The following is a 15,544-nucleotide window of genomic DNA, read 5'->3' as shown; positions in this document are numbered from 1 at the left end:
TTATGGTTTTCTGGGTCAGCTGAAGGCTGTGTGCCCTGAAAGCCCTGTCCCCAGGACCTGAGCCACTAGATGCCATCAAATGTCCCACCTCCATCGGGACAAGTCCTCTTGATCAAGCCTTCATCAGCTATTCCTTCTGAGCTGTGACAACAAAACCAACATCCTCCCCACGCAAGAGCAGCAGTCAACCCCCCAAAGACTCAACAGTAGACCTAGAGGTCTTTGCTGTCAACTTGGAAATACTTCACTCTACAAAGGCCCACCTCATACAATCTTAACAGGGACAGGAAACTAACTGAACTTTGAACTTTGGTGGTTGTTTTTTGAGACAAGTTCTCATTCAGCCCAATCTGACCTTAACTCACTACAAAGCCAAGGATGACTTTGAACTCACAATCCTTTGCCTCCGCCTCCTAAGTACTGGGATTATTATAAGCATGTATCATTGCACTGGCTTTACGCAGGACTGGAGATTAACCCTGGGTTTTGTGCAGGCAAGGCAAACACTCCACGAACTGAGAGCTACATACTCAGGTCCTTAATTAATTATTTTTTACATAATAAAATATATTCTAACTCATGCCCTTGGCCAATATAGTCTTTCTCCACAGTATGCTTAGATGATTTAAACATTGTGGCAACGTTTACCATGACACTGCTTTACTGAAGGAGCTAGCTCACACACGGACTCACAGCACGCTGATGTCCAAACACTCTTGAAGAGAAGGCAATTTGTGTTATTTCTACCTTCTAAGAACGATCCAGGCACCTAGGGTGTCAAATCACAGAGTGAACCCTCGGTTTCTGGAACTTTGCTATCAAGAACAATTCCCCTCTTATCTTGCTCTCCCACCCAGCTAATACTGCTACAGCAGCACCTATAACAAGGTCATTTTTATCTGTACATCTTCCTTCCCGTGAGACCACAAAAGATCCTCAAGCTTAAGACCATGGCTTGGCCATCTTGGTCTTGGGAACCAGCACCGTGCTGGCACATGAAACACACCCAGACATTTAATGATGCCAAATGAGCCATTGCCTCAGAAAAGGAAATGGGACCAGCAGATGGCTCAGTGGGGGAAGTGTTTGCTGTATGAGCCCCTGGATCTGACCCCAGCACCCAAATAGAAACTGCATATGACCATGCACACCTATGACCTCAGCACTGAAAGGGAGGAACAGGAGCTCCTGGGAACTCACTGGCCAGCAAGCCTAGGGAAAATGGTAGCCTCTGGGTATACTGAAAAACTGTCTCAAAATAATAATAGTGATGATGATGATGATGATGATGATGATGATGATGATGATGTGCTGACATAACTGAGGAAGACACTTGGGTTTGATCTCTGACTTCCACATGATCCTACACTGATCAGCACCAGCAACCGCACACACACACACATGCAACATCCACACATACAAGATACCCATGTCTGGAACTTCCTTATACTGTCTTCTATAATCTACAGCACATGACCATGACCTGGGCAGCTCAGGCTACTCACGAGAGTGGCTTCCAGGAACATTGTTTACTGAGACCTGTCAATAAGCAGGGTCTGGAGTTTCCTTGTGATGGCCATAAACTTGGGGACCCAATGATTACCCAGGGTCAGAGCCACAGAGGAAGGCTTTTGACACATGCGTGCCTTATTTATGTACTTTAAAATCAATACAGGAGGCAGGAAACAAGTATAATTATTAAAAGGTTCAGAGACAGAGTTAGAACACTAGAGGATACAAGGTATTTTTTAATTTGTTGAGGCAAGTTGTCACTATGTAGCCCTGGCTGTTCTGCAGCTCTCTGTACAGACCGCATTCTCAATATCCCTGGCTCTGTGTCTGAACACCACCCAGAGTTCAACTTGGCCTAGAATTCAAAGTGCCTCTGCCTCTCCAGTGCTAGGATTAAAGGCACGCACCACCACACACAACTATAAAAGATGCTTTCGGACATGAATCTTTGTTCCTACTTGTGCTAACGGCTACTCCTGTTTCTCTCTAGGCCAGAGGTTCTCAACCTTTCTAATGCTATGACTCTTTAAGATAGTTCTTAATGTTGTAGTGACCCAAACCATAAAATTATTTCATTGCAACTTTATAACTAATTTTGTTACTATTATGAATTGTGATGTAACTATCTGTTTTTTCTGACCCCTGTGAAAGGGTCACTTGAATGCAAGGGGTTGTGACCCACAGGTTGAGAACCTCTGTTCTAGGTGCTCCTGCATCTGTAAAGAGATATTTTTCCTTTTCCAGGCACCTGTTTAGAAACTCTACAGTTAACCCACAGCTCAAGACTGTCATTCAACATAAATTGATTTTTTTTTTTTTTGAAGCTACAATGCTAAGGAAATTAGTTTCCATGGCTCCCTCTGGCTATCCTGGCTCTCTCAGAGAAGAAAGCAATAACATTTTTATACTGAATTATAATCGTGTCTGAAGGAAGGCAAGTCTACTGATCCCAAGGTTAGCACGGGATTTCCCATATGACCCTTCGCTGACCGGCTGCTTTGAAAGAAGCCACAGAGGGACTGGTCTCTACCGTGTGTTCCCACTGTGCCTTCTCTCAGTAGTGATCAGGGCATGAAAGCCAAATAAACCCTTTCCTCCCCAAGTTGCTTTTGTTCATGGTCTTTATCAGAACAAAAGAAGCTAGGACACAGAATCGTGGTAACACCTCTGCTATGGTTGGACTATCCCTGCAGGTCTGTTTGTTAAAGCCTAGGTCACCAGCTGGTGGCACTATTTGGGATGTCTAGAAACTACAGGACGTGCACCTAGCCAGGGGAAGTCCTTGGAGGTTGCTCATGTCTGACTCCTCCTTGTCTCCTCCTCTTCCTGTCTGCCATGATGTGAGGAAGCTTGCCCGTTACTCATCCATTGCACAGATGCAGTGTCCCACTCTAACACATAGAGCCCAAGATCCATGAGCCAAATGCTCTGGAACCACAAGGCACAATAAACCTTTCCTCTTTCAAGCTGTTCTCTCAAGCACACAAAGGAAGGAGCATAAGTGCAAGGTGGAAGTAATTAATATCAGCACTATCAAACACAACAACCACTTGAACCATTTCTTAATATGTGAACATGGAGGCCTCACTTGAATGGCTCTGGTGACTTCAGGCACACTGTGCTTTTGACAGTTGGTTTCACTGAACTGGGATCCAAACTCAGTCTTCACATTAGAACGGCCCCTGCCTCTTAAATCACTGTTTTGTTTTGTTTTGTTTTGCTTTGCTTTGCTTTGCTTTGCTTTGCTTTGCTTTGCTTTGCTTTGCTTTGCTTTGCTTTGCTTTGCTTTGTTTCAAGACAGGGTTTCTCTGTGTAGCCTTGGCTGTCCTAGACTCACTTTGTAGACCAGGCTGGCCTCGAACTCACAGCGATCTGCCTGCCTCTGCCTCCCAAGTGCTAGGGATTAAAGGTGTGCACCACCACACCCGGCTTTAAATCACTCTTAACCTGAAACCACCACCACTTCCCCAGTCCTGGTCCAGACAGGCACCGCCCTTAGCACATCCACGACTGATGCTCTATTCAGAACAAGTGCATCCTCTACTTCCATAGCTTTGTGTCTGAACACCACTCAGAATTCAACCAGGGTATCGTCCTGTAGTGAAATCTTACACAAGTGCATCTCTAACTGAGCCATCTCTCCAGCCTCAGGGAGTCTCTCTCGAGGGAGCTGAATTTGAGCTGACCATATACACCCCAAAAGCAAAGGAAACTATTTCTCTTCTCTTCTCTTGATAGCGAGGGGAAGACTAGAGATGAGAAAGAGAAGCCAACACCATCACCATTGTGACGTGGGACAGTCTTCATTGTAATCCCATAATGGCCATGATTCAAATACACCCTACCCCACCCCACCCCCAGCCCCAACTAACCCCTGGTTCCAACCATTGTACCAAATCAAAGTAGAAAGAGTACATTTCCATTTTTAAAAATGTAAAAACTATAAAAGAACTATCAGACAAAATTAGGAAACCAGGGAGGCAAAGTCCTGGGTGGTTCTTTAGAAGACTCACGGGAAGCCCTTGTTAGCCACTATGCAGATCCTTCTCTGTGGGGAAACAGGACAGGCCGCATCACAGCCAGACCCACCAAGGTTCTGCAGGGGAAGGTCCGGCTCACTCTGCTGAGCCAGGAAACCCCGCACAGCCAAAGCACTGGTGAATGAACCTCTGTCTGCTGAGCCACATGGCTGTTTGTGTCTATGGAAAAAATGATTACCCAGGGTCTGTTTGGAAGATCAGTAAATGGTTCTTAATGTAATTCTCCAGTTTTCACCAAGTGTTCCAGTAATTTAAGACACTCAATGCCCAGGCTCAGGCTGGATAGGGGCCTGGTACTTGACAGTGATAAAACCGCCTTTTGGAGGGTTTGGCTTGAGGCAGTGGCAAAAGTCAGAGAAACTAATGAGAAGACGGTTGGGCTCTCTCCTAAGCCCTTCCAAGGACAGGAATGCTGCCATGCACTTCACTTCCTAATGGAAATGTCAGATTTTAGTCACCAGCTAGGATGGGACCCTCCCTTGAGACAGATGGAAGGCTAAATACTAGTGAGCAAATTTGAGAGATACTCTCTACCAGGGTAAAAGATTATTTTTACCCCCTCATATCCAAATACTTATATGATCTCTTTCTGTTACATTATTTATAGCATGCTATTATAGAACATATTTTTGAGAATATTCTATTGTTATTTACGTTTATATTTAATAAACTGCGGGGGGCAGGGAGAGGCAAGATGGTTCAGTGGGTAAGGGGCCTTGATGCCAAGCCTGAGAGACCTAAGCTATCTAGAGAGACCTAAGTTCTATCCCTAGCTATGGAAGACAGAGAGAACTATCTCCTAGAAGTTGTTCTCTGGCCTCCATACTCTTTCCATGGCAGGCATCAACTCCCCTCCACACACACAAATAGATGTAATACATTTTGATTTAAAAAAAAAAAGATTGTGTCACATTTATTCAGCAGACCCTTTTAGAGGCAAAATTACTAAGAAATGCAAACATACTCATAATCCTCTTTCAGAAACTGGCACAGCGGTAGAACCTTCCAGAAGGTTTCCTTCACTGCCACTGGGAAACCCCAGGGGAGCCTGCAGCGAGGTCATGGCCCAAGCTGGGAGGGAGCTCATCCTCTGCTGACTCTGAGGACAGTACAGACATGGCTTCTGGGCACCGCCGTGCTAAGCTCAAGGACTAGAACCACAGACCAAAGGGGCAGGCATGTGGGTGATATTCGGGCTGCATGCCTTATGTTACTCAAGGGGTTATCTGTTTTAGCAACACTTAAAAGTCTGGAGATCTCACACCAATGTGCAGATATCCGACTCATTCCTTCAAAGTTGAAATAGGAGAACCTACTGTGGCCATTTCCTAAGCTAATACAGCCTCCATCTTTCCACCCGCAGATGAGCGCAGCTTTTACCACTTATCAAAGAAGTTTCGTTTTGCAGCAATGGAGGCTACAACAGGGATCCGTAACAGGTCAAAAGGCAGAGAGTAAGTGACTGAGTCGGTCTCATCTCCATCTAGGACATCTATACAATGCCTCGACTGACTCCTAAGGCCTGGCAAACATTTGGCAGGGCTGAGAGGGGGTGGAGGATGTCTGAGATAGTGCCTTCTCATGACAGGGATGATGTATCCATGAACTTTCAACAGTAAGGTTCGCTGAACAGACCCACACCGGTCAATACACCAAATGCAAGGGGAAACTTAACAAGGTCCCATTCCTCGATGAAAAAGCTATTGTTAATAGCCACTGAGCAAGGAGAATCCATTTTCTCCAGACAGGGCCTCCTAATAGATTTTCTAGTTCTAAGCTGCCAGCCCCAAACACATGTACATAGGGCAACACTAGCTGGACTCACTGTGTTGTGTCTATGTGTATATATGTAGCAGTAATAGTTATGGAGCAAGAGGTTGTGAATACCAGAGGGGATGGTCAGGGGAACACAGGACAAGCTGGAGAGGGAGAGCGGAGTGGAAATCATGCCTATACCATACACTCATGGATGAAATTCACAAAAAATATAAAAACAAAATCTGGAAGATCTAATAACACGGACCGGACTTGGCTGGCTCAGAGAAGCTGCTGGCCTCTGGAGCAGAAGAGCACACTCTGCAACTTGCCACATTCCGCCATCAGCGCCTGCTATCACCATCACTGCACTCAACTCCACTCATCAATGCTTCCTGTCTGGCCTCAGAAGCACTGGAGTTTGCTGCTCATCTCAACAGAAAGGAAAGATCCAGATAAAACAGCCCTGGTGCTTGGGAAGCCAGCCTCAAGGAGGGGACAGGCAAGCACATACATTACAACAGGGCATGATGGGAACCTAACGTTCAGTAGAAACCGTACGGTGTGACTCGCACCTAGGAATGTACTTAGGGATAGGAAGATGGGATGGCAACAGGGACGCAGAGGTAGCAAGGGCAGTTCACAGGTGAGAGGATACTGGGAAAGGTGGGGAAGTGACAAGCAGCCCTCTCTCTCCTCATATGAGAAGAAGTGAGGAGGTTAACAATAGTTTTCAGACTGGGAATAGGCTACCTCAAGACCCAGCTATTCCACTCCTTGGAATATACCCAGAAGATGCTCCAGCACACAACAGGGACATATGCTCAACCATGTTCATAGCTGCCTTATTCATAATAGCCAGAACATGAAAACAGCCTAAGTGTGTCCCTCAGTAGAAGAATGGATAAAGAAACTATCGTACATTTACACTATGGAATACTATTCAGCTATTAAAAACAAGGAATTTCTGAAATTTGTGGACAAATGGATTGAACTAGAAATTATCATAAAGAGTGAGTTAAGCCAGAAGCAGAAAGTCAAGTGGTATATACTCACTTATATCTGGACACTAACCCAAGGGGCATGTCCCATGAAAGTCTTCACTTACCAGGAAAGTGGGATAGAGGTGAGGACATCCTACTGGGACTCTAGGTAAGAGAAGTATGGGAGATTGGGGAAATAGAAGGATCCAGAGGGTCCTAGAAACACTATGACAGGCGGATCTGGGCCCTAGGGTTTTACTCAAGCTATGACACCAACCAAGGACAAAACGTGCAGTAAGGATCAAACCCCTACTCAGATCCAGCCAATGGACAGGACATTCTCCACAGTTAAGTAGAAAGTGGGGACTGACTTTCACACGAACTCTGGTGCCCCATATTTGACCACGTCCCCTTGATGGGGGCTGGGGGTCCAGGGACACTCAGAGGAAGGATAGCAGGCTACCAAGAAGAGACTTAATACCATAGGATCATATACAGGGGGAGGAGGTCCCTCTCAGTCACAGTCATAGGGGAGAGGAATAGGGTGAAAGCAGGAGGGAGGGAGGGAGGGAGGAATGGGAGGATACAAGGGATGGGATAACAATTGAGATGTAATATGAATATTATCAATTTTAAAAAAAACAATAGTTTTCAAAGAAAGGACTTCTGTCACCTACCAGAAAAATACTTTTGAATTTAAGTCTGGGACAATAGAGTGCCAGGCAAATATTTAAGCAAAGACCAATCAGAAATTATTGTTTCTGGGGAAAGATGCAGGTGGTGATGTTAGAATATGGTCTGTGGCAAAGAGCTCAGGCTAGCCCACATAAGGGGGAAGAGAACACTCCTTTGGGTCAGCTTCCTGCATTCTCTCACTTTATTTCACAGACGCACACGAGCCTACCTAGTGACTGTTACTAAAGATTTATTTTATTTTATGTGTATGAATGTCTTCATGCATGTATGTGCACCAAGTACATGCCTAATCCCTGAGGTAGTCAGAAGGGCCATTGGACTCCATGGAAACAGGCTTATGTATGAGCCACCATGTGGGTGCTGGAAATCAAACTCAGATCCTCTATAAGAGAAACAAATGTGCTAAACCACTGAGCCATCTCTTGATCCCTTCATTTGTGAATTTGTGTAAAAAAAAAAAAAATCTGTGGGTAGAAAAGCCACAATGCAATCAATATCCTGGGTCTCTGCTGGTTCTCCTCAACTCTATACAACAAAGATACATTCTCCCACCTGCCATGTCTCCCCTCCCTGCTCACACCTGTGCCAGCAGACCTCTATGCCTCTGATTAAATAGTTTCCACTCAACATGCCAGACAAGCTTGATTCTCTTCTAGTCGAACAACTACAGACATAAGCCCAAGCATTGCTCCTAGCATCCCTGAATGACTCTCCCAGAACATTCCACATCAAGCTCTAAGGGTGATTAAAAAAAAAATGGGTGTGCGCATAGGGAAATCGTTTGAACCTATAGCTGCTGAGGTAAGAGCTTGAAAGGACAACAGTAAGGATACCAGGCTGTTGCCCAGATACAAAGATACAAAAAACCAAACATTTCCCCTCAACTGAGGGACAACTAAGTCAGTTCTACCCATCCCCCTCAAATTAAATCAAGTCTAAAGGTCAGAGGAGCGAACCAACAAGAGGCCTTTATAATAACCCCAAAGAGGCCATTTCCCAGACTTCCCAGTTGTAATAACAAACAAACTTATCTTTCACTTCTTGTCATTAGCAATTACCATGACATCATTGAAAATCAGTGAACCACCATAGGGCTTAGTGGGGTGGGGGTGGGGCACTGCTACTGTCATCATTGCAGACTATGAACAGTATGAAGAGTTCTCTCCCCAGCACTTTCACCCTTTATCCCAGGCACTGAAAAAAAAAAAATGTCCACTCTGCAGCACTCCTTCTCTAAAGATGACATGGTATTTCAAAGCATTTTTTCCCTTCAACAGCCAACGTGCACCCGGCACCAAAAGACTTCCACACAATTTACAATCTATTTATAAGAGCCAAGAATTCAATTAAGGGGAAAACTTATCATGGAAGAGTTGAGGCAATTTGGCCAATTAACCCTCTTTCAACTCTGCTGAGAAAAGAACATGAATTATCTAACGGAAGACTGAACAAAGCCCAAAGGAAGCAGCTGGGGTGGGATAAAAGGTTCCAGAAATCCAGGTCCTATCTGCAATTCTGCACATGAGCACAGTCACACAGTACCTTAGGAGCTGAGCCTTGAGGACATGCCGAGGAGGGTACAGATCTCTACTCCACAAAGCCTACAGAGTCCATGCAATGCTTTAAAATCTCACCTCTTGCAAAAGGTCTTTACTGACGATGTTCAAACCAATAGACTCAAAAAGCACAGAAACTAAACCATCCCGTTGTCCGTTGTCAACAAGCTCACCACCATGAGCTGACAAAGCCAAAGGGAGCTGGCCTGGGAGCTCAGACATAGGAGCGTGGACATAGCGTCTCATCTGGCTGTATCTCCACACCCTCCATGGGTGGTAGGCTCACCTTGGTCGCCTCCTCCACGCTCTCCCTGAGGGCCTGCAGCTCAGCATCGTACTGTTCCTTCAGCTTGTCCATCTCCTGGTCATGGCTGGAAACCTCCTCCTTTAAGGCACCCTTCAAGGCAGTCAGTTCACGCTCCCGCTTTCGCAAGAGATCTTCCTGCTCCTCTTTGGCAATGAGCAGATCTTGAAGGTCCTGTTTAGCCCGCAGGAGCTCCTAGAGGGGAAGGACAATTGCAGAGCTGAGAAATGGACATCTTTGGTCCTCCAGATTGACCACCAGGGGCATGGCCACTTAACCTGTCCCACTCATTTCCCCTTCCCAGACCACACACGTTTTGAGACAATTTGCAGTCCTCAGGGCCATCATTACCTTAGGGTTTGTGTCTGTCTGTCTGTCTGTCTGTCTTCCTTCTTTCCTTCCTTCCTTCTTATTAATGATTTCTTTTTATTTTACATGCATTGATGTTTTGTCTGTATGTATGGCTATGTGGTGGTGTTCAATTTCCGACAGTTGTAAGCAGTCATGTGGGTGCTGGGAATTGAACCCATGTCCTCTGGAAAAGCAGCCAGTGCTCTTAACCACTGAGCCATCTCTCTATCCTGTGTCTTAGTTTTTTCTCTGAGATTTCATGAGACCGAGTTCACTGTCATTGCACTGGGAGACCTTTGGGTTTTTTGTTTTCTTTTCTTTTTATTTGACAGGTTTTTTTATAGCCCAGGCTGGCCTCAAACTTGCTACCAAGCTAAAGATGACCTTGACCTTCCTGCTCCTCCTGGCTCCTCCTTCCAGGTACTGAATTATAGTCATGCACCACTGAACCTTGTTGCAATGGTCCTGGAGGTTCACCCAAGGCTTCGAACATCAAGCATCTATCCAATGAGCACCCCCAGCCTGCTGTGCTCATTTCTGCAACTCGCTTCTCATCTGTGCCGTGGCTCGGTGGCCCTGCTGTAGCCCTTATATAGCATCATTGCCCTAGAGCTGCGCTTACTCACCCTCATCTGCCACCCACCCTCCAGGACGCCACACGCAGTTCAACCCGATTCCTCTTCCTGGTGCTCAGGGCAACTTTTCCTGTCTTTCTTGCCCGGGGACAGCATTTCATTCACATTTTCCTCTCCTTCGATGACAAGAGCTCCCAAAGAATCACAAAATGGGGTGAAAGGCTCCGTTTCAAACCCCATTCCCCAAGCCTAGGGGAGTCCTGCTGAACAGGAGCAGGTCCTGCCAGAGGCTCGGCCTCCCTTTGTCCTAGATGCCATGGTGCCCAGGCCTCCCACACCTCAGCTCCTCGCTGTGCACCCCACTGAAGGGCTGTCAGGTTCCCCATGTTTTCAGCCCTGGTTCTCCCCATTTCCTGTTCTCCTGGCTACCTGCCACCTTTTCCACCAAACTTCTTCAAAGTGTGATCTCTGTTCACCTTAATCACCTGCTCTGTGGCTTCTGTGGCTCCCCTGTCAAGACAAGATCACAGAGTGCCTCCTGTTCCGGTTTCATTGCTGATACTGTGATTTAAAAAAAAAAAAAAGCACCCTGCTCGAAGCAAGTTAGAAGAGGGAAAGGTTTACTGACTTACAATTCACAGCTATCTTCTATCACTGGGGTGTGGGAGGCAATGCACAAATCAAAGTAGCTAGTCATATCGTACCCATAGTGAACAGTGGAGAGAAATGAATACTCCCAAGTGGCCAGCTTGTTTGCTTGCTCCACTAGCTTTGAAGAAAGCCAATGAAGACTCTTACACAGTCCAAGACACAGATCCAAGATGGTGGATCTTCCCATCTCAAGTAAAAGGAAATCAAGGTGATCCCCACAAGCATGCCCACAGGACAACCTGCAGTAGACAGTTCCTCAACTGAGAGCCCCCAGGTCATTCTAAGTCTGTCAAATTCACAATTAAAATGAACTATCCTACCTCCTCATCTCCCTGCTACCATTTCCTTGACTCCTCCTGGAGCCCACGCCCCCAACTCCCACCCCACCCGTGACCTTAAGCATCCTCCCTCTCCCTTGACATTACAGGCGAGCACACTCCTTTCCTGCAGCCATTCTCTGTACAAGGATCATGTCTGGCTTTTCTCCCTCCCAAAAGCAAAGAATATCCCTAAGAATACAACTTTGCATTCTTTCCTTTCCTTTGGCAAGCTCCTTGACTTTTTACCAATATTTGCTTTCTGGTTTTGTTTGTTTACTTGTTTGGGTTTGGCTTGGTTTTTTAAGTTGCCTCTCTTCTTTTCCCTGCCTCAGCACCCCAGTGATCTGCTGGCCCCGAGCTTCACGAGTTCCGCATAAACCTCAGGTAAGTGCGATGACAGTTTCAGGTGAGCCCCCCTGAGCCTTCCTCTCTGTTTCCTTTCCTTGACTCTCTCAGTGGCATCATCTGTGTCCCAAGCACCCAAGTGCTGGAGCAGAGCAGGAACCATGACTTCTCTCAGCCCTGCCCTTCCCAAGCACAAAGTCAGTTATGACCATCTAGAGCCTTCCTCTCCTCTGTTCATGTTAGCTCCTCATCCACTTTGCTGTAAGCACCCACCTGTCTACACACCCAGGCTCACAAAGGCAGGCCACCTCCTTCTCTTCCGGCCCCACTTTCTCCCTCTTGGAAACTCTTTGAAGACCCTGACACAATGTGGCCTCTTCAGAGAAGTCTTCCTGTAATCCCCTTTCACCCTTCCTCTGACACAGTTTGCACTTCTAACCCCGCAATCCGAGTATTGTGAATTTTCTTTGAGTTTGTTTTGTTTGTTTCAGACAAGTTTCCATGTATCCCAGGCTGGCCTCAAACTCCCAACACAGTGTGGCCTTGAGCTAGCTTCCTCCTGCCTCAGCCTCTTGGGTGCTAGGACTAAAGACAAGTGCAATCATGACCATTTATACAGTGCAGGGAATGAAAGCCAAGGCTTACTGCATGTTAAGCAAGCACTCTATTGAGCTACATGCCCAGCCTGTGCTCCTCTCACATCCTTAGTGAGAGAGAGAAGCTTCTAGACAGATACAGAGCCACTTCCTGACAGTTTTGACTGGATCAAGTGTATCAGTGGCACTGTCTGTTCCGGGTGTGAATAAGTCACCTCACTCTGTACAGGTGGAGTCTCCAGAGGCCAGGTTCCCCCTTCCCCCTGCCTTCTGACTACAAACACACCCTACTCACTCTCCTGAGCTCCTGGGGATTCCGAGCAGTAGCTGCCACTGGTCCCCAAGGTCTCTGAGGGGACAGGCTACTTGCCATTCAAGAGGTGTGTCACTTCAGAGGAAGGAGAAACTTTTAGATAAATTTTTAAATTAATTGTGTGTGTGCATGTGTATATGTATGAGTGTGGTGTGTGTGGGGGGTGTGGTCTGTCAGAGGGGTGCTGCGGCCATGCCACGGCATATGTGTAGAAATCAGAGGGCAATTTGAAGAGTTGCTCTCCCCTTCCATCTTTACAGTTATTCCGTGAACTCAGGTTGCCAGGATTATCCAGCCAGCACCTTTGCCTACCGAGCTATATCATCAACCCTAAATTATTTTTTTCAGGTTACATACAAAGTAATAGGTTTCCCAGATCTAGCCAATGGACAGAACACTCTCCACAGTAGAGTGGAGAGTGGGATATTACTTTCTCACATACTCTGGTGCCTCACCTTTGACCATGTCCCCTGGATGGGGAGACCTGGTGGCAATCAGAGGAAGGACAGCAGGTTACCAAGAAGAGACTTGATACCCTATGATCATATAGAGGGGGAGGTAATCCCCCTCAGGAACAGTCATAGGGGAGGGGAATAAGGGGAAATTGGGAGGGAGGGAAGAATGGGAGGATACAAGGGATGGGATAACCATTGAGATGTAACAAGAATAAATTAATAAAGGAGGAAAAAAATTTAAAAAAAAACAAAGTAATGGGTTTCCTTTTAAAACAACTGACAGGAGCCATCTTAAAGTAACTCACCAAAATGGCAAACATAAAGAGAAAGAGGGGGGCCCTCACAATATGTTCTCTAGCCCTTTAGGAAACATGGACTCGTTCCTTTGGCTATATACATGGGAATCTACAAAAAAAAAAAAAGGTGATATTAGAGCCAGGCGTGGTGGTGCACACCTTTAATCCCAGCACTTGGGAGGCAGAAGCAGGAGGATCGCTGTGAGTTCAAAGCTAGCCTGGTCTACAAAGCGAGTCCAGGACAGTCAAGGCTACCAGAGAGAGACCTGTCTCAAAAAAAACCAAAAAAAAAAAAAAAAAAAAAAAGTGATGTTATAGACATCAAGGGAATGGGCACTGCTCCATAAGTGTTACCACGGCAAAACCAGAAGAGTCTACAGTGTCACCCAGCATCCCGTGGGCATCATTGTGAACAAGCAGGTTAAGGGCAAGATTCTCGCCAAGAGCATCAATGTGCACTCTAAGAGCAGAACAGCTTCCTGAAGCGTGTGAAGGAGAGTGACCAGAAGAAGGAAGCCAAGGAGAAGGGCACCTGTGTCCAGCTGCAGCACCAGCCTGTGCCACACAGAGAAGTTCACCGTGTGAGGGCTGACAGGAAGGAACCTGAGCTGCTGGAGCCCATCCCGTACCAATTCATGGCCCAATGTACAGAAAGAAATAAAGGGCCTGGATCATAAACACAAACAAGCAAAACAGCTAATAGGAGAAGGCTTTCCTTCCCTTGAGACCAGTGGGTCTCAACCTTCCTAATCCTGTGACCTTTTAATACAGTTCCTCATGTTCTGGTGACCCCCCAACCATCGACCCCCACCCCGACCATACAATTATTTTCATTGCTACTTTATAACTGTAATTTTGCTGCTGTTATGAAACACAATGTAAATATCTGATGTGCAGGATGTCTGAGATGCGACCCCTGTGAAACACCACAGGTTAAACTGCTGTGAGATTGGAGCAAGCAAACAGGTGGGAGACCACAGCACAGACCAGAAGCCCACCAGCAGGCAGTGATGAGCGCCCATGAAGCCTGGACACCCATCCCTAAGGCCTGACAATTTCTCATCCTAACGTTCAGTAAAGGGACCACCTGGCTATCTCTATCTCTACCTGTCTCTTTTTTTTTTTTTTTTTTTGAAGAGGCCCAGAACTCTATCATTGCTGTTGCTATTGGCGACCTCTCTAGGACTTGATGGCGCCTCCTGCCAGCAACATCAGCGTCACCACTTCCTGCTTTTGCTCTCACACATTTTTCAGTTGTTCTTAGATAGGGCAGTTCCTCTTCTCACCCTTATCTTCTGCAAGACATATCTGTGTTCGTGCTGCCGCCAAGGCGTGTCAAAGCCCGAGGGTTTTGCGGTTCATCCTACTCTGACAGCATGTTATCTGTGGCTGGGACTGTCACTTAAATGGGCCATGCTGCTCGAATCCAATCAGATTATATCTTGCCATATCACACAGTAGTTTCCAGAATGGAGACCAACAGGCACATGGTTTCCAAAAGTTCACTTTAATGTGTGAAGGCTTAATTATATCAAATAAAGAAGAGAGAAACTAAGGGAAACTGAATATATAAACACGTGTCCAGTAGAGAGAAATGTACCTCTCTGGACACTACAGTCAAAAACAACAAAAATATATAAATACATACATACATACATACATACATACATACATACATACTAAAACAAAACAAAAGGAAACCTGGCTACTTAGAATCACTGATTTCCAAACCTTCATTCAGTCAAGATGGACCACATGTGACAGGGAACCAGGCATTTCACACCTAGTGTGGGGCAGTGAGGCTGCTCAGCATATAATGGTGCTAGCTCTCAAGCCTGGTCACTGAGTTGATCATCAGCATCTGTGTGCTAGAAGCAAAGAACTGACAGGGCGTGCCCACCCCCACTAAATAAATAAATAAATAAATGGATGAATGAATGGATGGATGGATGGATGGGTGGATGGATGGATGCAGTAAGAAATTTAAAGAAAACAAAACAAACCTCTAGTGTCTATGGAGGGCAGATAAGGGAAGATCTAAAAAGGTTAATTACGTTTGGCAATTAATTATGTGAGAATAATACTATTTTCTAAAAATCCAAACAAATGACTATTCAAAGAGATCACGGTCCATCCATAAATGAGAAAGGCAGGAGCTCTCACACCTCCAATGTCACACATGTGGGGATGGGGGGCCAGCTCAGTGAGTACAGTAGTTACCTTGCTAGCACCAAGACCCCAGTTCAGTCCCCAGAACACACTTGCTAAAAAAAAAAAAAAAAAAAAAAAAGCCAGG

General features: G+C 46.0%; 1 protein-coding gene across 3 annotated transcripts in view; it reads right to left on the bottom strand.

Moving 5' to 3' along the window:
- The window catches only part of CGNL1 (cingulin like 1), a 157,689-nt gene that overhangs the window by 76,368 nt on the left and 65,777 nt on the right, over window positions 1–15,544 (bottom strand). For all 3 annotated transcript variants that reach the window (XR_014773639.1, XM_084752913.1, XM_084752914.1), the window contains exon 8: window positions 9,329–9,541. Coding sequence is in view for 2 of the 3 variants with exons in the window: in XM_084752913.1 (XP_084609039.1) it covers window positions 9,329–9,541 (213 nt within the window). In the remaining variant the exon portion in view is untranslated. The remainder of the gene's footprint in view (window positions 1–9,328; window positions 9,542–15,544) is intronic.

Source organism: Acomys minous, assembly GCF_964271855.1.
Source record: "Acomys minous genome assembly, chromosome: 13".
NCBI classification, from domain to species: domain Eukaryota; kingdom Metazoa; phylum Chordata; class Mammalia; order Rodentia; family Muridae; genus Acomys; species Acomys minous.
The sequence above is the reverse complement of the archived record's forward strand: the minus strand, read 5'-3'. Positions and strand labels throughout refer to the sequence as shown.